We start from the raw sequence: 23129 nt of genomic DNA on the forward strand, positions 1-23129 counted from the left end.
AGAATGTTACAACATGGGCTCAGGAACACAGTTTGTTTCCAAAGACTGATTTCTGTTTCTCCTACGATGCAAGTCTTCCAGCATGTCTTGGACGCTTCGTTTAAGTGTGCTTATGACGCTAGTTGCTGTGGGAGGGGAGAGTGCTGCAGCAGATAAGAAACCTTCAGTCACGAGCCTGTTCCTTTAACTGGAGTACGTGTGGAGCTGTTGGAAGATGGATAGGTATGGCAGCTTGATGGCCTTCAGCCTAGAGCTGATGCTGAGTGTGATGAAGCAGGAAGAGGGATGATGACATCATCGTGTGCATTGCCCCTCTGCACGTATACCCATGGGTGCCGTGGCAACGTGTGAGACGTGCAGGCTGGCTGAAGTCTCTGCAGCTTATCATGCAGATGCAGCTTCCTGCTCCAGCCCCCCCCCTCTCTCTTCCTCACTGTTGGAGAAGCCCCCTGCGCTCATCTACCCCTCCCCTTCGTCCTCTCCTTCACATCCACAGTTAAGCCAATCAGAGAGCTCAGTGGGGGCAGGGCATAGCAAAAGCACCATTCCAGTGCGGAGCTGCTGCATCTCCCCAGAGCTAACAGGGAGCTAGCAGCTCAGAGGGAGGAGACACGGTCAAACCCAGCCTCTATGTGTGTTTGTGTGTGTGTGTGTGTGTGTGTGTGTAAGTGTGTGTGTGCGCGCGTGCGGTTGTAAGTGTGTGCCTGTCGCAGACTAGCAGGCACGGGTTGCTGCTGCACTCTTGTTTCACCACACTTTTTTTTTCCTTTTAACCTTGCCTTGCCACAGTGCTCGGCTCAGGCCTGCTTCTTCCTCCACTTCAGGATAAAAAGGGATCAGCGTGGGGGGACAGGAGAGACCAGCCTTCCACTCCCTCCTTCTTCGCTCTCTAACCACCCCGTAGTTGCTGACAGCTCCTGGCGGACGTGCAGGCAGGATGATAGCAGCTCAGCTTCTGGCCTACTACTTCACCGAGTTGAAGGATGATCAACTCAAAAAGGTGAGTGAGAGCGACTTTGAGCGGCCACAGTGGTCCTTTTGTGGGCTGGAGAGTTGTGTAATGTGAGAGCAGCCCGGCGGACAGCCATGGACGCCGGTTAGCGGTACCTGCATGTCAGCACGGAGCCTCCGGGGCGTATCAGGCTGGGAGAGGAGGATGCAGCATTTGGAAAGTAGAGGAAAAGGAGGCCATGTTGAATTGCAGTGTGGATTTGATTCTGTTTGAGTTTGTTCGGGGGTTTGCAGTGTTTGACATGGATGTCCTTGAGAAGGGCTGTGGTCATGGTGGTGATGGGGCTGCACAGACCCCTTGTTATTAAGTGTTTCCGGAGCGTCGGTTGCCAGGGCGGCCGAAGCAGACAGGTGTCTGCGCCGGGAAAAGTCGTGAGCTCCCCCATCTCTTTCCTCCCAGGCTGATTTCCCCGCTCACTTCCGTTCACGGCTGCTCGCTACTGCGTCTCATTCTCTTACCTCCCTGGAAAGAGGACATAAGGGTCGTTAGCGCGACCCAGATGTCGCTATCAGTGGGATCATGAGCTGGAATAAAGCCTCTGGTCATCCACAGAAACTGACCTCGTGCTCAGTAGAAATTGCCCACTGGATGGGATGAGAGACCGGCGGGATGCTCCCAGGCCGGGAGTCAAATCAGATGGAGTGGGAGTTTTATGATGTCATGCGTGATGTCACAGTGCAGTAGACGCACGTGCCGCTGCTGAAGTAGGTTAGTGGAATTTACAAGAGTCTCCAATGAAGGGAGTCACAATCCTTGAAAGGATGAAGGCTTTCCAACCAAGTATATCCTAAATATAACTGGTGCACCACATAGCATGTTAAGAATTGTACTCATACCTCTAACCTGTAACCTCTAAACCTCTGATGGTCCTCCTAAACTCGCGCTGAAGAGCCATAATTTTGTTCAAACACACAGAACTTCATTTTAAAAGCAAAGAGGATCCCAAAGAATCCCATTATAATAAATATGTGAGGCTAAATTTAGAGGAAAGCTACACAAAATGATATTAAATATGATAATAAAATTTCCATTTGATGTATCGGTGCAGCCATAAATATCATGGTGCCTAGAGTTTTGTTTAACCCACTTTGGGAAGCACAAAGCTTCAGTTAAATGTTAGATTCAGAATTCTTGTGATAGTGTTTTTGTCTGTTTTAAAAAAATCATGAAATGTAAGAAGAAAATTACGTGTTAAAGAGGTTGAGTGATAATGACACGATCAAGCTGTCTTGGCAAACAGTCTCATGAGGTTAACAGCGACAGACAGGAATAGAACCAGGAGTGATTTGTCTCCTGCGACTTCCTGGAAATCATGTCACACTGTAGTCAATACTCTGCAGCGTTTTTGTAATTTACATTGCATGAGTCCATTTGAGGCTAATAATAGAAATGCCACATGGAGCGGTGTGATGAGAAACAAATGAGTGGACTGTTCATGCCACAGAATGGATTTCTTAACTGCGGTGTGCCACATGGCATGTACTCGGTGTGATTACATAACAATAGCAGTGAATTCCACAGCAAACAAACATTCCATTAATTAGATGCAATCACTGTAACACAACAGTTAAACTGCACAATGCTGCTGTTTTACACAAATTGATTATGTTGCTGCATAGATTGTTCTAGCATTGTACAGAGCCATAAGACACATTGAAAGGATCTCCACTTACTCCAATATAGTAATCTTGTCACTTTTGTCCCATTTACATGTTTTTACAACAGTGTTACGGTTCAGAGGTGTCCTGGTTTAGGCTCACGCTCACAATATGTGGCACTTTGTGTTAAGTGAATCAATCTATTGACTTTTTAACTACCATCCAGCCACAGAACTCAACCTCCCATCATGCATTCAATTAGTTAAGTGGTAACACAATCTGATGTGCCCTTGGCAGAAGACAGTAATGGATGAGGTTGAGGCAAACATTGTATGATGGTTACGAAATTAATGTTGATTATTTAACTCAACTAAGATCTCACCTTTCCTAATGTGTAATTCAGCTTGTATAATTGTGTGACCTCGGTGGTGAGGCACATGAGGGGTGCACTGATAGAATAAGTAAGAGAAAGACCTGTGACTGGTATGAATTTGAATGTATATATGGAAGGAATGTTGTGGGTATATACGAGGTAAGGGGGCATATAAATGTCTGTATTTTGTACATTATATTTTATTTTTTTTATTTATTGCTACCATTTTCTTTCTTTCTTTGTTACTGACCTATGTGTCACAACCGTGCGTCACATCTTGAAGTTAAATCAGTTTGTAGTCAGCTTAACACAGGGTTAGGGGGTTGAAACATCAGTAATGTTGCCATGGTTACCTACAATTCATTATGCCGTGCACACTGATCTACTGAAACAAATGTGGTTCCTCTTGTTCTTAATCGTTTGGCATGTTTTTGAATGCTCCCTGACGCACCTGTGCTCGTGTCCTGTGCCTGTTCCTCAGATTGATAAGTACCTGTACTCCATGCGTTTTTCGGATGAGACCTTGAAGGACATCATGAACCGGTTCCGCAGGGAAATGGAGAACGGGCTCAGCCGTGACACCAACCCCACCGCCACCGTCAAGATGCTGCCCACCTTCGTCAGGTCTATTCCTGACGGATCAGGTAAAGTTGACCTGAAGATTGATTCTCAGGACAAAAACAGATCATTTTGGTAAAGTGCCCAGCACCTTGCACAGATCCCAAACCCTTTGGCAGTAGTCCTGCACCTCTAAAAGAATCTAAAGATGAATAGAACCCACAGACGGTTACAATGGGACTAAGATTGTGCGTGATGCTTTCAGTAAGGGTTTGAAAACATTGTACATAGTGAGCTGTCTGGAAAATATGGTGATTATGAGACACAGCAAAGCAAAGTCAGGGAGCACAGCTTTAATATGTTGTGCTTTTTAAAGAAAAACTTTGTCCAGTTGGTGTAAAAAGAACTTGATCTGTGCCTGCTTACTTGTAGCACTTGTATTGACTGGAGGTCCATTTGAATTATTCAGCTGGAAGTTAAATATTAGTTAAATATAGAATTGCTGCCACTCCTCAACATCAGTTCCTGGTGTTCTATAACTGGAGGAAACTCTGATGTGTCCCTCGGCTGAATTAGCTCAGTGATTCAGCAAATAATAGCTGTAAAGTTAAAAAAAAACACTTCATTTGAAGGGGTGTGCTTAACACTAACACCACACTGTCGTGAACATGAAGGAGTTGTTATGAATGATTATGAAGGTTGTCATGCAGTGTCATTCGGTCAATTATGTCATTTTAATGTGAAGTTGGCATTGTTTGAGAAGTCATGACTACTTGACACAGTGTCTTTGTCAAATCCCTCCCTAGCTTCTTATTTTCACAGGAGATTTGTATAAATATGTGTAATCAAACACTCGGGTAGCTCCCAGTGAACACGGCTGGACCACAACTGACCACAGCCTCAGAGACACACGGATGCCAGTTTGACGACAGGTTGCCAGGTTTGGCTGAATCACTAACAGGAGCTCTAGCTGCATGGGTTACCAAGCTAATCAGCTAATGGCAGCTACAGTTAGCAGTAGTTAGCTTACAAGTGAAGCTATCTGTCCATCGGGAAACTCTGTAAATCAGCTCCGCGCTGTATCGCCTGTCGTCAAACTGGCCTTTTAATGACATCTTCATGAGAAGTCTAAATTGTACCGCTGTAGTAGTAATTCACGACACCGTTATAGAAGCATTTCACAGTGTAATACAAGTAAATGACATTTTAATGAATCATTTGTAGTTGAGGCAAAATTATATTAAAATGGTCTAATTACAGCTAATGTCAAAACCAGCCACATATGACATTTAAATGTACCATTAAACACATAAAGCTAAATAGTTTATTTTATTAACTCATATTAAAAAGAGAAAACACGCAAAAATAACAAGGTCATAATAACATTAAATGAATATATGATAATATATGATTGATAATGACAGTGTCGTCGTTAAACAAACAGTAGAGAGTCTATGTTGTATCATATACAGTCTATGTGTACTGTAAGCGTGTTAAAGCACCGGCTGATGTATTCTGTTTCTGTCTGTCTATAAACAATGTGCTGATGTGGTAAAATCGCCAGGCCTGTTCTGTGACATAAGCCTCTTTGTGTTGCGGTCTGGATTTGGACTCAGTAGATCACTATTGTTTTAGCCCCGGGGTCAAACAGTTCAGCGGCTTGATAACACTATGTATTCATCTCATAACAGGCAGCCAGCAGTGTCAGAGGAAAACCTCAATGTCAGTTTTATTGTTCTGAATTTAATGAGACAATTTAATAACCAATAGCTTTATATAATTAAACAGTCCACTCAAAACCTTTTGCATATTAAATATTCATGATCGACAGTCTGAGGGTGGGCCTGTTATCAGCTATGGCAGCAGTAACATACCAACTGTGTGACATTATGATCTCAATGGTGTCGAGTTGATTTTGCTGAAATTATGATGGCAACTTAAGTACATTAAAATTTTTCTGTGGAATTTAATTTTAATCAGATGTAGAATTAAGAATTAAAATATTACACATATACATTATATCTCCATTTGATGAAGAGTCTTTAATAATATCAGCAATGCCTTATCAGTGAAGGCTATGGACATTATTCAAAGTATGATAAAATATTTTTGAAAGGGAATAAGGAATAGATGTATCGCAGTTCAGAATGAAAACCTTTCAAAATAAAAGCGCCCAAGAGCTGGTATGAACAGCAGTAAGAGTAAGTATAAGGTAAAATAGTAGGCTAATGAAATAACAGATATAAAAGATAAAAAAGCACGTCACAGCCTGAAAATTACCATGTCATTATTTTTTTTTCAATTGTGGGTTATTATAATAGCATTACAGGGAAAAAATACTGAATTTTAATCGCAGGTTACTCAATTATTAAATCTTTATAGGTTATAAATAATTTGGCTGCTGAAGAAACAAACAAGCAATTGAAAATTGAAGGTATTATAGTTTTGATTCCTCAAATTTAGGCAGTTTCTGAATGTGTGTGTAGTTATTCTTTGACAGAGCAGGATCATTTTAATGTGCAGAATAACCTGAAGAGAAATCAAACCACCCCTCAGAACAGCTCGGAATTTCTTGGCCAAAGTCAAGTTTGCTGCCTCGCAGGGTCCGTTAGTAAACAGCCAGTACACAGAAATAACATCAAGTGCCTATCAGACATACTGTGGCCCGAACAAGACCAGTAGAGACGGCCTGCAGGCCACGCTGCCTTCTCTCACATTATATATAGCCTCGGGTTTCAAAAACTACATGAGGTCAGAGGGATCAAGCAAAGGGCAGAGTTGAAGCCATGGCAGTTAAAAGTGATAGACATTTGAAAGGCTGATCAGCAATGATGGATATGATAAGGACGACAAGAATAAAAGCTAACTTTTCCTCCACTGTAACGTTGTTTCAGCAACAATTAATCTAATCCCTCAGTGCAGACTTTCTGTGTGTCTCAAAGGAGAACAAGTCATTGAAATCATGGTTAAGCTCTAATGTTGTCAGTTCAGAGTAATCTTTACTGTAATAAGATTAGAGTAAAAGCTAATAAAGAGAAAAATGAGAAAAGACCAGCGCATGGTAATATTTCCCTTACTGCCTGCAGCCGAAATCTCCTGAGTTCAGCTTTTGCTGTGAAACATCAAGCCCTGTATATGCATGAATGGTGGTCAACAATGAAGACAACTGTACGATACATAGAAAAAATGCTGCTTAGAAATAGCATCAAAGATGAGGTTAAATAACATTCTGAACTCAAGGCTCATTCACTGGCTTTTTCCAGAGCTTTCAAACCACATCTGTTTCACAGGATAGAGTGCGGTCGGTTGTCATGGTTACCACTGATAACTGGTCACATGTTAACAGTAACAGATGCTGTTGAAAGCTACGTGGACCTTGAGTTAAGTTTGTTTTTCTGTCAAACTATTGTTACCAAGGTCAAGCTGAACCTTACGTTCACTACAAAACCTGAAGAAAATCCCACTAAGTGGTACGTTCATCTCATCAAGTGCAGGGACAGTTTTTAATACAGCACGAATCCATCTGTCACAATCTGTTGACCGGCTGATGGAATCACCTGCAAATTAATGTTGGTTTGCGTCCACTGATGACATCTCTTGGCCATGCAAAAGCTCAGCGAGCCTTTCCAGACACAAAATAAAATATCTAGCTCGGCTGTGTGAGGCTGCAGTTCAGTGGTTCAACACTGGGAGATGCCTGGTCACGTGAAAATTCACTCTCTACCCACAATGAATATGTGTTATTGGAGGAAAAGATTAACAAAAACGTTTAAGATTAAAGAGCACTACAGAAGTGAGGGCTCTAAAAAAGTTCAAAATTAAGCCAGACTTAATCGATGCTCAATCTACAGCTTATAGTTTCTGTGTGATCAAGTGTGTTTTCAGTTGTTCAGATTCACTCAACAAAGTTCACAAGCCCGAACTGTGGCAAAGTCTGAGGAGACAATGTTGGACATGGAAACGTTTTGGGCTCTAAATATCCAATGTGATCACACCTTCAACTGTTCCTCATGTCTCTGATTTTTTGGGATTATATCTCTTGAAAATGGAGTAAACCTCTGAGTGAGCTGGCAGACAGTATTATTGCCAGGATTAAACTTCAGAATGACAACCACATTTCTGCCGCCTAATTATTATTAAGTATATTATATCCTTGTCTAGCTTTGTCTCTGTGCTTATGCATATTTGTGTCACGTGTTTCTTACCACAGTTTATGCCTGACAGGACTTAATTTAAAAGATAGATGCATGTACATTGTACAAGTACACTAAGATTACAGATAAGGACTATAAAATGGACATATGCTCTGCAGCCAATCAGTAACACTTCTGTATGTCAGGCCTGGTCACATCTCATTCCATTCAGGTCATGGAGACAAATAGCACAATGCAACAGATACTGCAGTCATGGCGGCACTAAAAGAAGAACATTGTTCTGTTGAGAGGCAGTTGGTGATTTTCTTGTAACTGAAAGGTTACAGTTCTGATCCCTGCAACAGTTAAATGCACATTCACACACTATCATGTGTTCTGTTGCAGCATCCTTTCGCAAAACACTTAGTCCCTCTCTACTCTTTCATTGTAACTCAATCGAGATCAGTGTCAGAAAAATGCCTAAAAGCTAAATTAATCATTTTAATCCAAGATGAGAACGAAACTGTTAAACTGTTGCTACAGAGAGAGACTCTGATGACAGCTAGCAGGAAAGCACAAATTATTAAATATCAGAAATTAAATACGTTCACTTACAAATATGTAAAATGATATAGCATGTCCTGTAGTTTCAAAATAATGGGAAATATATCACAAGTAACACGTTGCATGTTTGTTTTGGAATAAACTAAATGAATCCAACTCTAATGTGACGAGCGAGCTTTGCTCTGCGGGGGATAATTTTCTGTTCTGGCTTCTTGCCTGGAGTGAGACTCTACCTCAGCACCTGGCTGGTGGCTCTGTTTACATGAAAGCATTGAGTGCATCTCACAATGAGGTCATGTTCTTTGTGTCTCTTCTCTTTCTCAACGGGCACTTCTCTTTTCAGGCTTTCAGTGTCTTTTTTGTCCATTGCCAACCTTAATCATAAGTTTGTTGATGGTTTGTTTTGTTACATGTGTCACAGATATGGATTCTGTAGACAGACTGCCGTCATGTGCATCCCAATAACAGCATGTCAAGTTTAAGACACATTAACCTGAAGAAGCATTGACGTAGCATTGCGAATGCCTGTGTTTATAAAAGATTCTTGGGCATATACTTAGGCTGGGAGTACAAGAGCAAACATTTGTATTTACTTTACTATTGACATCAATCTTGCTGTTACTTGCACTCTGTGTTAAATGCTGTGCACAAATCTCTTTTTCTTTTTCAATGACATGTCGAATTTTGGAAACAATGGACTCAGTGAGCACAAGAAATGCCTCCTGTGAGCTTTAATAAAGAATCAAAAAGTAATACAGATGAGCAGTGATAGCCAGTGAGGCTGTAAAGGCAAATATAATAGCTCTACCAACAGAGAGTCTAAAGGAAAGAGACATTACAGTCCTACTGACATGCTGGACTGACGTGCGCAATAAGCACTTTAAATTAAAGAAAAAACAACATTACCATTTTGAACCTGCACTGTGGAGCTTTTGTCTCCCCCTTCTGGTTGTGATAGTAATTACACAAATACTGTTGACGTTCCTATGATGCTTGCTCCTCCCTTCAGCTCTGGCAAACCAATCATTGCTAGTTTGACGTAAGAAGAATCACTATTCTATGGCAGCGTGGGAACGTTATCGCAGACGGCTGATTTAAAAACTTTGCAATACTGTGAAATACAGAGAGATTTACCTGGTGGTGGTCGGCGTAATCAGCATTGTATGAACTCGTTTGGAAAGTGCTTGAATGTAACATCTAGCACAATCCAGCTTTAAAAATCTCCAACTTTTATCTGTATTCTTTTTTTGACAGAAAAGGGTGACTTCATAGCTCTGGACCTGGGGGGGTCGAACTTCCGGATCCTGCGCGTCAAAGTGTCACAAGACAAGAAGCAGCCGGTTCAAATGGAGAGCCAGGTCTATGACACCCCTGATGACATCATCCACGGCAGCGGGTCACGGGTAAACACAAATACTGTATACACTGAGTATATTTAAATTTGCACATATTATGTTAAATAATAATAATAAATAATAATCATTTCTCAGAGTCTTAGTTTTTTTGACTGTCTGTTATTTTCTAAACAGGCCTTGGAACTGCATGTAAATTACTAAAAACATGCACGCGATACTCTGTAAACGCAAGAAATACTGCATGACCCCGGTCAGACACTCAACTGTTTCCCCTTTAAAATCTTCAATGTTTGTGTCTGATCTCCACACAGAGCACAGTAGTATTAGAGGTCAGGTTGAGGATCAATATGTGTAAAATGAGCTCTTCAATAACACTGAGAACAATGAGAGTGAAGTCAGAACCTACACTGACCTTCACTGAACTTACAGAGAACAGCTGGCAGCCGTATTGTAACGTGATAACCAAAACATGAGCGTCTGTCTGGGGCTGTGTGATTGGATCAGAGCGAAGACAGATGCTGTTTAATGAAATGTCAGCGGACAGCTGGCCAAAAATGTAACGTGCTATATGAACTCGTTTGTTAACAAGTTAGTTTGTTTTGATGGAGAGTGAAATTTTGTTGTTTAGTTGTAAAGTTACTCCAACAAAGATATAAACCTTTTCAGCGGTGGTTTATAAGATTCTAAACCAGTCAAGTTGTTCATATGGTGCTATGAGAGATCACCCCCTGAAATGTGGTTCCAATGTTCGTTTTTATTTACACTATTTTAGAGAGGTTTTGGTTAAATTTCTGTTCATTTTGGAGAATGTTGAATTGTATTGTGTAACACTGAGAAGTGTCACCAATATTTAGTCTGGTCTGATTCATGTAAAGACAGATATTAAAGACAGAATATTAAAAACATCTCTCAGTGTGATAATGTGACAGTTTCACAAGTCTTCAAAATGCCCATTTAGTTGAATCAGCACCATTTGAAAACAGTTGAAATAAAAACTGATCATTATATGAAGGTACAGTGGCAGAGCTGTTGGATTTGACTACATGAGGTGTGTTAGGTGTACCTAATAAACTGGCAACTGAGTTAATGCGAGAGGACACAAGATGAGTAACAAGACAGAAAATAAGTAATTAATATCCATCTGTGACACAAACATTTTTAGTTTTTCAGATTTTTGTGTTTTCATTGTGATGTGTTATGAGAGAAAAATGTTTGTTAATATGATGCTGGTCTAAGGTTTTGGCTTGTTATCTTGTTATTCTACAGTGTAAAATCCGTTTTCTGTCTGCAGCTCTTTGACCACGTTGCAGACTGCCTGGGCGACTTCATGGAGAAGCAGAAAATCAAGGATAAAAAGCTTCCTGTAGGATTTACGTTCTCCTTCCCCTGTGGCCAATCTAAACTAGATGAGGTAAGCACCTCAACAAATGTGCTGTATAGTTTCAAGTTAAACGCATGACTGAGCCACAATCAACTGTCAGACTATTATTTTTCAAAATTTTGACGAGTTCTTTATTTCTCTTGGGGTAAAAGGTGCCATTGTCAAATGTTTTATTGCTTTTTCTTTGATCTTGTGGAGACAATGTATATAAAACATATGTGAATTGTAGAATGTTGTATAAAAATAGTTCTTCAGATATGCTATATTATGTGCAATTTCACTCCCTGTACCATTCGGAAGAAGTGTTAGCAAACGTGTTGTTGGAAACTGATGCTGAGGTTGGAATTGCAATGGACAGAGATTTTGGACTTGCCAAGCCCGTCTAACTGTAACTGTAACTGTAAAAAAACGACTTGCTTTGTAGGCGGTCTTATTGACATGGACAAAGAAGTTTAAAGCCAGTGGTGTAGAAGGTATGGACGTTGTGAAGCTTCTCAACAAGGCCATCAAGAAACGAGGGGTGAGTCTTTCTCCTTTAACCAAATATTTGCATATGGTATACGAAATGAAACATTTTTATCATGGTTTTATTGTTTCATGCATTTCAAAATACCCACAGCGACTCTTTTACTGGTCAAAATGCAATTTTTTGAAGACAAAATGTTCCATCGATGATGGTGTACTGTTTAAAATGGTCGGTGAGTCCAAACTTGCCAGCCTGTGAGTGCTGACCGTATATTTGATTTTGTTTCGAGTTACACATAATCTTGTTTTTCAGGACTATGAGGCAGACATCATGGCGGTGGTGAACGACACAGTCGGCACCATGATGACCTGTGGATTTGACGATCAGCGCTGTGAAGTGGGCATCATCATAGGTACAGACTCTACAGACTACAGACATAAAAATGTACTTATTTACTCAGAAAACTACAAGGCAGTCTGCTTAAGCTTTGATCTGACTACTTTCATTTGAGCAAAAAGCAGAAGTCCACACATGTATGTGCAAAACACCTTACATTACCATGTGCACAGTTCTACATGTGGGGGCGCCAAAGGTATAATAATCCGGTCCCTGGCACTGTTGGGACAATGCACTCTGCCTGCTGAGCTCCACAGAGCAAAAGTCATGTAGAGTCATGCAACTGTGCATCCTTTCAGGAACGGGAACAAATGCCTGCTACATGGAGGAACTGCGTCACATTGACCTGGTGGAAGGAGACGAAGGGCGGATGTGCATCAACACCGAGTGGGGTGCCTTCGGGGACAACGGGTCCATAGAGGACATTCGCACAGAGTTCGACCGTGAGATCGACAGGGGCTCTATCAACCCAGGAAAGCAGTTGTAAGATTTTCCTTCAAACATTTACTCGAGTGTTTCACCAACAAATCAGTCATGTTAGCAGACATATTTAATCTACTACAACAAAGCAGTATGTGTGATTGTTATGGTTGTGATTTATCCCATTGTGAGCATATTGTTTGTTTCGTAGCAAATATAACTTGTCAACCAGAAAGAGACACAGAGGTGACAAGACGTAGAGAAGACAGAGTGACTAATACAAACTGTGTCCACAACTTGTCATCTAAAAATGCTGCTGCGTTTCTCTCTGCTCAGGTTTGAAAAGATGGCCAGTGGGATGTACATGGGTGAGCTGGTTCGACTCATCCTGGTCAAGATGGCCAAAGAGGGGCTGCTATTTGAGGGACGAATAACCCCTGAGCTCCTGACAAAAGGAAAGATTGAGACGAAACATGTTTCTGCCATTGAAAAGTGAGTGGGGAGAATGACTTGCAGAGCAATGCACAAGGGGAATAACTTGATCTTGCTTATCAGGGAAATGTGTTTGCAGATTGTTTTTATAGGACTGAAAAATACATAAATATTTAAATGTAATATAAATAAAACAAATATAAAAGATCAACTAATTGAAAGAAAATGCTTGTTCATTGCTTTTCTGCAACAGCAGGGAGGGCAGCTTGAGTAACAAGAATTACTTGTCATTTTAGGACTAAAGAAGGACTGAAGAAATGTATGGAAATCCTGACGAGGCTCGGGGTGGAGCCTTCAGATGAAGACTGTCTGGCTGTGCAGCATGTGTGCACCATCGTGTCCTTCCGCTCAGCAAATCTTATCGCTGCAACACTGGGAGGCATCCTCTCTCGGCTAAAGGAAAACAAAGGAGTTGCACGCCTCCGTACTACTGTGGGCATCGATGGGTCTCTCTACAAGATGCACCCTCAGTGAGTATTCTTTGACGGTAGCGAATGCTTCATATTGAAAGTTGGGATTTCACATCTCTATATTAACCCTCATGTTTGCCTTACTGGCCTGACAGCCCCCCAAAAACTAGACTGGTGCGACACAATCCTCTGAGGAATATAGAGGATGTACACCAGACGGTGGGAAGATTAGATTCCCATAAATCAGTCTTTAGAAAAACTCCCACACAAACCAGATCACCTCTGTTTTTACATCAGACCCTTGAAAATACCTTTTTCAAGGGTCTTTGCATAAGTCAACATCATCGTCAAATCAAATTAATGATTCTGAACAAACTTATTAAAACAAAATTAGTTATTTATTCTATACAAACATTGAAATAGAGCTAATTTGATTGTTTCAACATTCCCATATTGTCATAAATATCTCGATTAGAAAATATCCAGATGAATGTTGTGATAATGATTTCAACAGTTTTCAGCGTTTATTTATTATTTATTATTATTTATTTATTTTATTTATTTGTGTGCTGGCACATACTTTAAATAGGACTACTAATAATAAAAGTAAAGCAGCAGAGCCATATTCTGAAATAGTATAAATCACAGCTAAAAGAGACTGTAAGATTATTATCATTATTGTTCAGTCTGCTGCTCTTTTTTTGTCCTTGTTGAGCTGTTTGTCCTTTTTTCTATGGAAGTACATTGACTGCAATGTTTAAACCAGAGTCAGATTCCTTCTATGTGCACGCATACTTACTGCATATAAAGCAATTCTGATTCTGGAATGTGTGAAAGATCATCTGAGAGCATCTCAAATCCTGTATCCCACTCTATGTCCATATTTAAAGAAGATCTGGTGTTGAATGATGAGCAGAGATTAACATTTTGGATCCTGTTACAACAGTCAAGCCTCTCTCTTATGACATCTTCTGCTCTCCGAACAGATATGCCCGCCGTCTGCACAAGACAGTGCGCCGCTTGGTCCCAGACTCAGATGTCCGCTTCCTGCTGTCTGAGAGTGGGAGTGCGAAAGGCGCAGCCATGGTGACAGCAGTGGCGTACCGTTTGACGGAGCAGGCGCGCCAGATCCAGCAGACGTTGGCAGAGTTCCGGCTGAGCAAAGCCCAGCTGTTAGAAGTGAAGAAACGCATGAGGGAGGAGATTGAAAGAGGCCTCAAGAGGGACAGCCACAAGGAGGCCACGGTCAAAATGTTGCCAACCTTTGTCCGAAGTACACCTGATGGAACAGGTGATTAAAACGAGGGGCGGACCCAGTATCAGACTCAGTACTACTACAAACCAATGCTACATGTTTATTCCTTAATCGATTATAATCTCCTTCAAATATTAACTTAGTTTCCCTACACGTCTACAAGTAAGGTGGACTGCCTCACCTGAACGTCCCTGCTAATATCAGAGGGAATTATTACATTTCAATGACTGTTCCGTTATATCACAAAGCAAGAGTTGCATATTTAATGATTAAGGCAAGTACACTGTCACCAAGTCATTAAAATTGATCACAAAATGAGATGCATCAGTGATTCTCAGCTCAGCAGGTGACAAATGATTGATCGATCACATCATATGTTTGCTCTGGAGGATTTAATCAAAACAACTTAGTTAGGAAGAGTGTCAATAATGTTGATCAGAGAGTTGTTCTCCATCAACCAACTTCTTCTCCATCAAGTTGGTTGATAGAGACCCCATTGCTCTTTCCAAATGCGATCCGTTTGTTGAGTTGTACATGACCTTAACGAACTCCCTTATGTCAATCATACAGTTCATTTGACATCAACAAAGAGGAAAAACAGAAATTCTGTCATGTTACTGATGTAATCAGTGGCAGGTTGCAAATTGTTACTGACTGTAACTGTTCTGTTGACGCTCCTTAGTTTGTGCTTCATGTCTCAGAAATCGTCTACTTGGCAGTTTTCAAGCTCATAGCCACAGTTTTAGATGTAGTGAGCACAAGTGAATCTGGTTCTTCCACATTATTTAAAAAATATGCAGGGCCATGGTATTAAGTTAAACCGTCACTGCTTGTCTCTTTTGACTGAGTATGCCTTCCACACCTTTGACACTGTGTAAAACATAAATAAAACAGAAAGTGACACTTGGTAATCCTTTGTGACACATACTCTAGCAACAAAAGACTCTAAAAGTTGTGGAATGCTCCAAAAACACCTGTTTGGAACATTCCACAGGTAAACAGGTTCATTGTTAACAGGGGATAGTATCATGATTGGGTATGAAAGAGGCATCCTCGAACAGAGTTTATTTGCAATTGATTGCATTTTGCTTTTACTTATGATTTACAAAGTGTCTCAACTGTTTTGGAATCGGGGTAATTTGGTTGTTTGGCTGGTTCTTAGGCTAACAAGTCATTTCTTGGAATACAGAGAATGGAGATTTCCTTGCTCTGGATCTCGGAGGGACAAACTTCCGTGTGCTTCTGGTAAAGATTCGCAGCGGGAAGAGGCGATCAGTGGAGATGCATAATAAAATCTACGCCATTCCCATAGAAGTTATGCAGGGCACAGGAGAAGAGGTAATAATTTTCTGTTTTGTTTCTTTGTTCGCCTCAAGGATTTCGTGCATATTTGGAAATTTTTCTCATTTCTTTCGAACAGAAATAGACTTACTCCTGTACTTTGACATAGTTTTAGTCCTATTTCTGCTTCACGTCCAGCCACAATAAACAACACTGGCAGAATGCATGTAAACATTTTTGTCTCGCCATAGAAAATAACGTGATAGCAAACCTAACTATATCTCCTACAATACAAACCACTAAAAGCACGTCTCTCTCCAGCTCTTTGACCACATTGTGCACTGCATCTCTGACTTCCTGGACTACATGGGAATGAAAAGTGCCCGACTGCCGCTGGGTTTTACCTTCTCCTTCCCCTGCCATCAGACCAGCTTGGACGCGGTATGTTCTTTACCAATTATCTCAAAAATAGCACACATATTTTGCAAAGAAAAAAGAATCAGACCTGGCTTCCATCCATGTGATAGAGGTGGAGCTTACCAGAAATATCAATGCAAAGGGTGGCAAGAAGTTCAAGTATTTAAATAACATGTCTGAAGTTTAGATTACAGTTAAAAACACACGTCTTCTTCTGCTGGCCACTGGATGTGATTGAACATACAACCTTGTTCAAGGACACATAAGCCCATTGTCTCTATCAATATTATCCCTTCCTGTTCAAGGTTTCAAGAGCTGACCCTTTAGTCCAAAAGCTGCTCTAACCTCTTCAACCTGTAGACGATTGCAGAGTGTTATTGTTGGAGTGGTGTACTATCCCAGCAGTATTTGTGAGACATTTCCCAGTAAGTGTTGTGTGCTCTGCAGGGTATCCTCGTAACCTGGACCAAAGGCTTCAAGGCCACGGACTGTGAGGGTGAAGATGTGGTGGAGCTTCTTCGGGAAGCGATCAAGAGGAAAGAGGTAATGGCAAACAGGAAGTACATCTAATCATCATTCAGAATTATATGTGACTAGAACTGCAGCAACGCCAACACCAAACGCCGACTTCTCTGTTGCTTTCAACACACAACACTTCCTGTGAAATCCTACTGTAGGAATCTTGTGCTGACACAGTAAGAAAATGAGAAAATATAGTATGACTTAGTAAGGCTTGCTCAAAAAAGGTTCAAAACTAATCAAAAGAATTGGTACTTTAAATTAATTGTTTCAGCTTTGCACAAACCTTTACAGATGTGGGTAATATTTGATTGTATTTCAGCCATCCATACCTCATAGCAGTACTATGTGCCATTTCCTTACAAGTTTAAAATTAGCTTTTGTTTGGAACATGTTTCCAAGAACTTAAAGACTTCATATAAGCTCTTTTTGGACCAACCAATAATTTGGGCACAGCTGGCCTTCGTGTAGCTCAGATTGTTGTCTCATGTCGTTTTAAGAGCTCGACATACAAATGGTTTGACTGACAGCTGAGACTGGCTGCGACCTGGCGTCCAACCAACCTGTGAAGCGGTGTTTCTAAATGTGATCAAGTGATTTCAGATCTGAAGTCCTTTGGCACAATGTGTTAGTTTTGTCGACCTGCACAGAAGTACCGTTTTGTTTTGCTTAAGCATACAGATAAAAATATTCCCTGCGCTGAAACCCTCTGTTAGACTGCCTCATGAAATTTAATGAGCAAACACTCTTCATTAGATGGCAATAATACAATATATAATATATAGCACCAGCCAGCTACTGTACATCCGGTGGCTGTATGCTAATCCTGGCATACTGACACATTTGGACTGAGCTGCAATTTTGCAGTTCCAGCATGAAGACACTTAAACCCACCCTCTACTGTGCAAACCTACAGCTTAACAGCACCTATAATGGCCTGGCATTACAGCTGGCCAATCACTCAGTATAAATAAATAAATACGTTTTACTTCTGATGATTACATTTTAATCAGGAAGTGTTGTTTTTTTGTCATGTGTCATCACTTTTTAGTGTCTTACATTGATTTCACCCTTTCAGATGGAGAATCCAGTAAGTAATAAGTGACTGTAAATCATTACCTGGCAGGTAAAGCAGTGCAGGACTGGAGCAGTGTGTGGTTATTTTTGTAGCATGTCGTAACACTTAAAAAACCTAAGTTCAGATATTTTGGAGAAATGTGTGTCTGTGTCTGCAGTGCGGGGTCTTATTGGAGCTCAGAATTAGCACAGTAATGAGAGGGATGATAGTTTTGCCGCTTGTGTATTTTACTGTGTAGACTGTCTGGGAATGTGAGTGAACTGCATTGCGATCAGTGTGACGTTTGAAAAGTTGCCAAGCCTGACATTAATCCTCTGTCAACACGCCCATTCAGCAACAATTGTTGGATATAAAATGTGGACTTAACTTGGCTTTAATGTTGAGTGAAAAGCTGGGAACGTAAGCAATATTCTGTATTAATCAGTAGCATGACTTGAACGCCACTCTGTACAACATGTGCATGAATTTTGAATTGTGTGTAATGTAGTGAAAGATTCGTAGTTCTTGTGCCTGCCATTTATTCTCTAGCTGTTCGTCTTCACAGGAGTTTGAGCTGGATGTGGTTGCCATAGTGAACGACACAGTGGGGACGATGATGACATGTGCATATGAGGAACCCACCTGTGAGGTGGGGCTGATTGCAGGTGAGTTAAACCTCTGCTTTAAAAGGAAATTGTATTATAAAGATGTTTAATATCTACATTTGTTATGAAGAGTTTAAAGTGACAGTATCTGCTAAATAATTATACTGAACTTGTACTCACATTTTTGTTAGATTTATCATACTGTACTTTTTCATATTGTCCATTGCCAGTGATCTGTGGCACCAGTAGGAAATGCTTATCTTGCTAATCTACAGGTAGAAAGTCTTGGATTTGTATGTTTAAAAACATAAAGCCTTGAAAAATGGGGTACCGTTCAGGGTTTTTGAGACTGACAGGATGTGGCTGTGTGTCGTCTCAGGGACAGGCAGTAACGCCTGTTACATGGAAGAGACGAAGAACATCGAGATAGTGGACGGAAACGAGGGCCGCATGTGTGTAAATATGGAGTGGGGGGCGTTTGGAGACAACGGCTGTCTGGACGACATCAGGACAACGTACGACCAGGCGGTGGACGAGAACTCGCTCAACGAAGGCAAACAAAGGTCAAGACACTTCCAGCTCCACAATATTATTCATCTTCATTACTTGTCTGAAGAGCTCTGATAGTGAACTGCTGTCCAGGCTTAACAGTTCAACACTTCACTGTCAATTCACATTTTTAAACAAACCAAGGAAGATATTATTGTGTTAGTGCGGCGTGTCGTCATCTTACTGCAAACTAAGATTTGTCTCTTTCCTCTACATGTCAGATATGAGAAGATGTGCAGTGGCATGTACCTTGGTGAGATCGTCAGGCAGATTTTGATTGATCTGACCAAGCGTGGCTTCCTCTTCCGGGGACAAATCTCAGAGACGCTGAAGACCAGAGGCATCTTCGAGACAAAGTTCCTGTCACAGATAGAGAGGTTAGAGCACCGTATAACACATTACTGCTGGTGACCCATCAGTGCTGTTGTGTTGGCTTTTGTGCCCGACTGTTTGTCCAAAGGCAGACGAAGCAGTATTGTCTGTTACAAACTATTATTTAAAGGTAAAATAAGAGTTAAAAAGAGTTTTTGCACCTTTTGGTAAAATTGTATACGTTTAGCAGAAATCAAATAATTTTCATCATCACACAGGGAGAAACCATTGATAAAGATATCTACCCCCCCCCAACAGTGGAAGGGATGGACATTATGGGAAATGTTGGAAATTGTCTAACTTAAATCATCACAGGTGGTGAAGAGAATTCAATACTATAATATTAACTGCTGCATAATTCCTTTGTGTACATCAAATGTCACAAATTGATAATTAACAGGAAACAAGTACCTGAGGGTGGATTCCTTGTATTGCTATTATCAGCATTATTTTTAATAGATTTAGCATTTATTATCATTATTCTTACAATTTATTATTTTATTTACCATTTGCATTACCCTTGGCACATTCACATTTATTAGTGGTATTACTATGGCAATGATATCTTGAGAGTAGTTTGTAACTTTGTAGATTTTACTGCAAGTATGTTATTCCTCTTTATAAGTTTGTGTTGAACACCTATTGCTGCAACAAAGCGGTTTCCCTGCAGGGATCAACAAAGTTTTTCTGAATCTGATTTGTTTTTAAAGAACAATGCCAAAGGTCGTGCATGTGTAGTGCATTTAGTAAAAATCAGATTGTTTGCATTAGTGCCAAGCATTTTCCAAAGGCAGGCATCAATTCCCATCCAGAATGAAAACTGAGCAAAGAAAGACAAGTAGGAAATACAATGCTTGTCATATTTACATTGTTCTTGTATGTCGGTGCAAAGCAGGACTTTTAAATCAATCTGCAGTCACAACTGTGTAACCACACAAGCACTACTTAAATATTGAAATGGTGTCAAAGCAAACGTGATGTTCAATGCGATGGATTATCTACAGATATGTTCATGTTGATTTTCATGCTGTAATGACATAACTGGAAACTGTTGGCTACCTGAGGCAAAGAAAAGCAAACAAGCTGAAACACAAGAAGTAGTACCTGTAAAATACCTGATATATGCTTGTATATATACAGTCTATAGTTAAGACATACAAAAGAGTTGTATTATTGAGGGGTCAAGTGCTTAAAGTAAAAGCTGCTTGAGCAGCATACGCATCTAGGAGGATAACACACCTAGGTATGAGAGGAGGAGGAGGAGGACGCAATGTGACAACTTGAGTTTATACACTGTTTAAGCCTACCTTAGCCTCTGGGAACAGCTGTGAGGTATCCAGTGACTCTCCTGCTGTTAGCTGACCTCTGACACTCTCCCCCCGCCCCTCCTGCTCCACAGCGATCGTCTGGCGCTGCTGCAGGTCAGGGCGATCCTTCAGCAGCTGGGGCTCGACAGCACCTGTGATGACAGTATTATCGTCAAGGAGGTGTGTGGCACGGTGTCCCGCCGCGCGGCTCAGATCTGCGGAGCCGGAATGGCTGCCGTGGTGGACAAGATCCGTGAGAACAGAGGAGTGGACCACCTGGACATCACCGTGGGCGTGGACGGCACGCTCTACAAGCTGCACCCACAGTAAGAAACAGGATCAGAACATAATAGGGGGAGTGTTTGGGGGAAAAGGGGTCCATTCATTCAGAAACACTACAGTAAATATTGAATTTCATCAGGCTGCAAAAGCCGTATCCTTTATTTTCTTGTATCGGTCATTTCAGAAAAGATGATAGCACTTCAAGTAGCAAGAAACTCATTTCTAATTCATTGTATTTTGGATCATTTTTTACACAAAAAACTGCCTCTAAAATCTCAGACTGATATTGAAAGTCCTTTGGGAGAGCTCAGTGGCCTTGGATGAGAAAACAAAAGCTGGTTAACAGAAAAAGAAAATATATGCATTTATCAGACATCGGCTGCTTCCAGATTTGCTCTTTTCTGTCATTGTAGTTTGACAAAACAAGCAATTTATAGACATGATTGATTGATGAACAGACTAAAAGTAACAGAGTCAGAATACTTTGTTAGCCATATGAAAGGTTAATGTTGACTTTTTATAGGCATGAAAGCCTCTCAACAGGCTACTATGGACTGTTTCATTAAGCAAGTTAGCTGAGAAAGGAGCTCTTCTAACTTCAGTCCATCCTCAGTTATGCAGATACCGCTGTGCCTCTTTGTGAGACAGGCCCTAAATGAACTTTCTTTGCTCTGCACTTCAGGTCATCCTAGCTTGAGTGGCAGCTGTATTTGTTGCTAATCCTTGAAAGCATCTCTCAGTTCTTTGAGTTCAGCACCAAGCTGCCTCCTAACCACAGTTTCCTGTTGCTCTCTCCCCTCAGCTTCTCACGGATCTTCCAGCAGACGGTGAAGGAACTCGCCCCAAAATGTGACGTCAACTTCCTGCTCTCCGAAGACGGCAGCGGCAAGGGGGCTGCCCTCATCACGGCCGTGGGCTGCCGCCAGAGGGAGCTGGAAGCGCAGCAGCACTGAGGACCGCTGCCCCGTTTGTCTACCTGCTGCTCCACCGTGACCTTCACCCGCCGCCCAACTCCATCTCCCCTTGGCAGCCGTGACTCCACCTCTGCCCCACCTGGCCCCCCCTACAGCCAGAGAGACATGCTGCATGCATAGGGAATTAAAACTGAACATCTAAATATTTATTTATACTGCACCAGAGGATTTATTATTTCCATGTTTGTACATTTTCCTCAGTAGCTTGTCAGTAATCTGAAAAAATCTAAACTCCGTAGGTGTGCAATATTTGTGTATTGCTAATTTTATTTTTATATGGAGGCAAATATATAATTGTATTTATATAGCTGAGGCCACTTTGAATCCCAGAGGTCATTAGGATTTTGCACCATAGACACAAGAAAATGTTGGCACTTTTTATATGAGAGTTACAACAGCAGCATGTCAGCGTAACTTCCAAATGAAGGACGACCTTCTCATTGAACAATGAAACTCATTTTTACAAGCTCCACTGGTCTACCAAGCCAGTTGTAAAAGGGCTCGCTGCATAGGGTTGATTGCAAGAGTCACGGCTGTTAAAATCATCCTCATTTTATGTGCAACACGCTCACACGATGTGCTAATCTGCTACTAACCCCTTTTTGTGTAACTATCAATGTAACTCACATATTGAAGTATTCCAGCAGCACCATACCATTTATTCCTCAAGAGCTGAGAGGGTAGAAAAGGCCCAAGTGGAAGTGTTAGCGTATCCTGTTGCTGTTTGTGAACTACTATACTTTTGGTGTTGTGATGAATCCCACTTCTACCCACTGTATGTGCAAAGAATAAATGTTTATTGGGCCCCAAGACAAGAGTGGATACTGTGAGCGCTTTTGTGTGTATTTGTGGCTGACTGTCAGTGTGTCCTACTGTAATGACGTGTAGCTTTCAATGTCCAAAGCTCTGTGGAGACTGCATGCCTTACATTAAGACAAAGGAGAGCACTGGATCATTTTCTTTATTTCTTTTTTTACATCAATATAGATTTGTGATCGACACAGTGAAAAGTGAATTCATTAAATTATATTTTGTTGTGGAGTAAACCATGGTGTCTCTTTTTTAAACTATCAGGCAGCAGCAGAGGCATGCCTAAACTTGTAATACTGGATGGGGAGCTCATGGGTAGACACGTTGAGCAAAGAATAAGTGGTGCATTTATCTGACACAAACCGAAATTAGCTGGTATATGCTGGAGCTCAGAATTAATAGTAACAGAAGCGACAGATCATGTGTTGTAGTTGAGATTCACAGATAACAACATGACCCTTGCAACTGTTCATTAATACTGTATAATGTGTGAAAATCAGGAAATATAGCTTGATTTGACCTTTAAATAAGCTTAATGATGAA

The 23129-nt window shown here is 41.0% G+C and overlaps 1 protein-coding gene across 1 annotated transcript; it reads left to right on the forward strand.

Annotated features, from left to right (window-relative positions):
• Positions 1-608: 608 nt before the first annotated feature.
• On the forward strand, positions 609-22812 carry LOC121604302 (hexokinase-1-like). Its single transcript, XM_041933782.1, has 18 exons — positions 609-1000; positions 3465-3627; positions 9493-9641; positions 10885-11004; positions 11399-11494; positions 11753-11852; positions 12136-12319; positions 12593-12748; positions 12985-13218; positions 14145-14449; positions 15603-15751; positions 16016-16135; positions 16559-16654; positions 18253-18352; positions 18672-18855; positions 19063-19218; positions 20613-20846; positions 21605-22812. Exons 1-18 carry the CDS (start codon positions 938-940, stop codon positions 21753-21755), a joined length of 2760 nt encoding a protein of 919 aa, XP_041789716.1. The 5' UTR covers positions 609-937; the 3' UTR covers positions 21756-22812.
• The last annotated feature ends 317 nt before the right edge of the window (positions 22813-23129 follow it).

Source organism: Chelmon rostratus, chromosome 3 (assembly GCF_017976325.1).
Source record: "Chelmon rostratus isolate fCheRos1 chromosome 3, fCheRos1.pri, whole genome shotgun sequence".
NCBI classification, from domain to species: domain Eukaryota; kingdom Metazoa; phylum Chordata; class Actinopteri; order Chaetodontiformes; family Chaetodontidae; genus Chelmon; species Chelmon rostratus.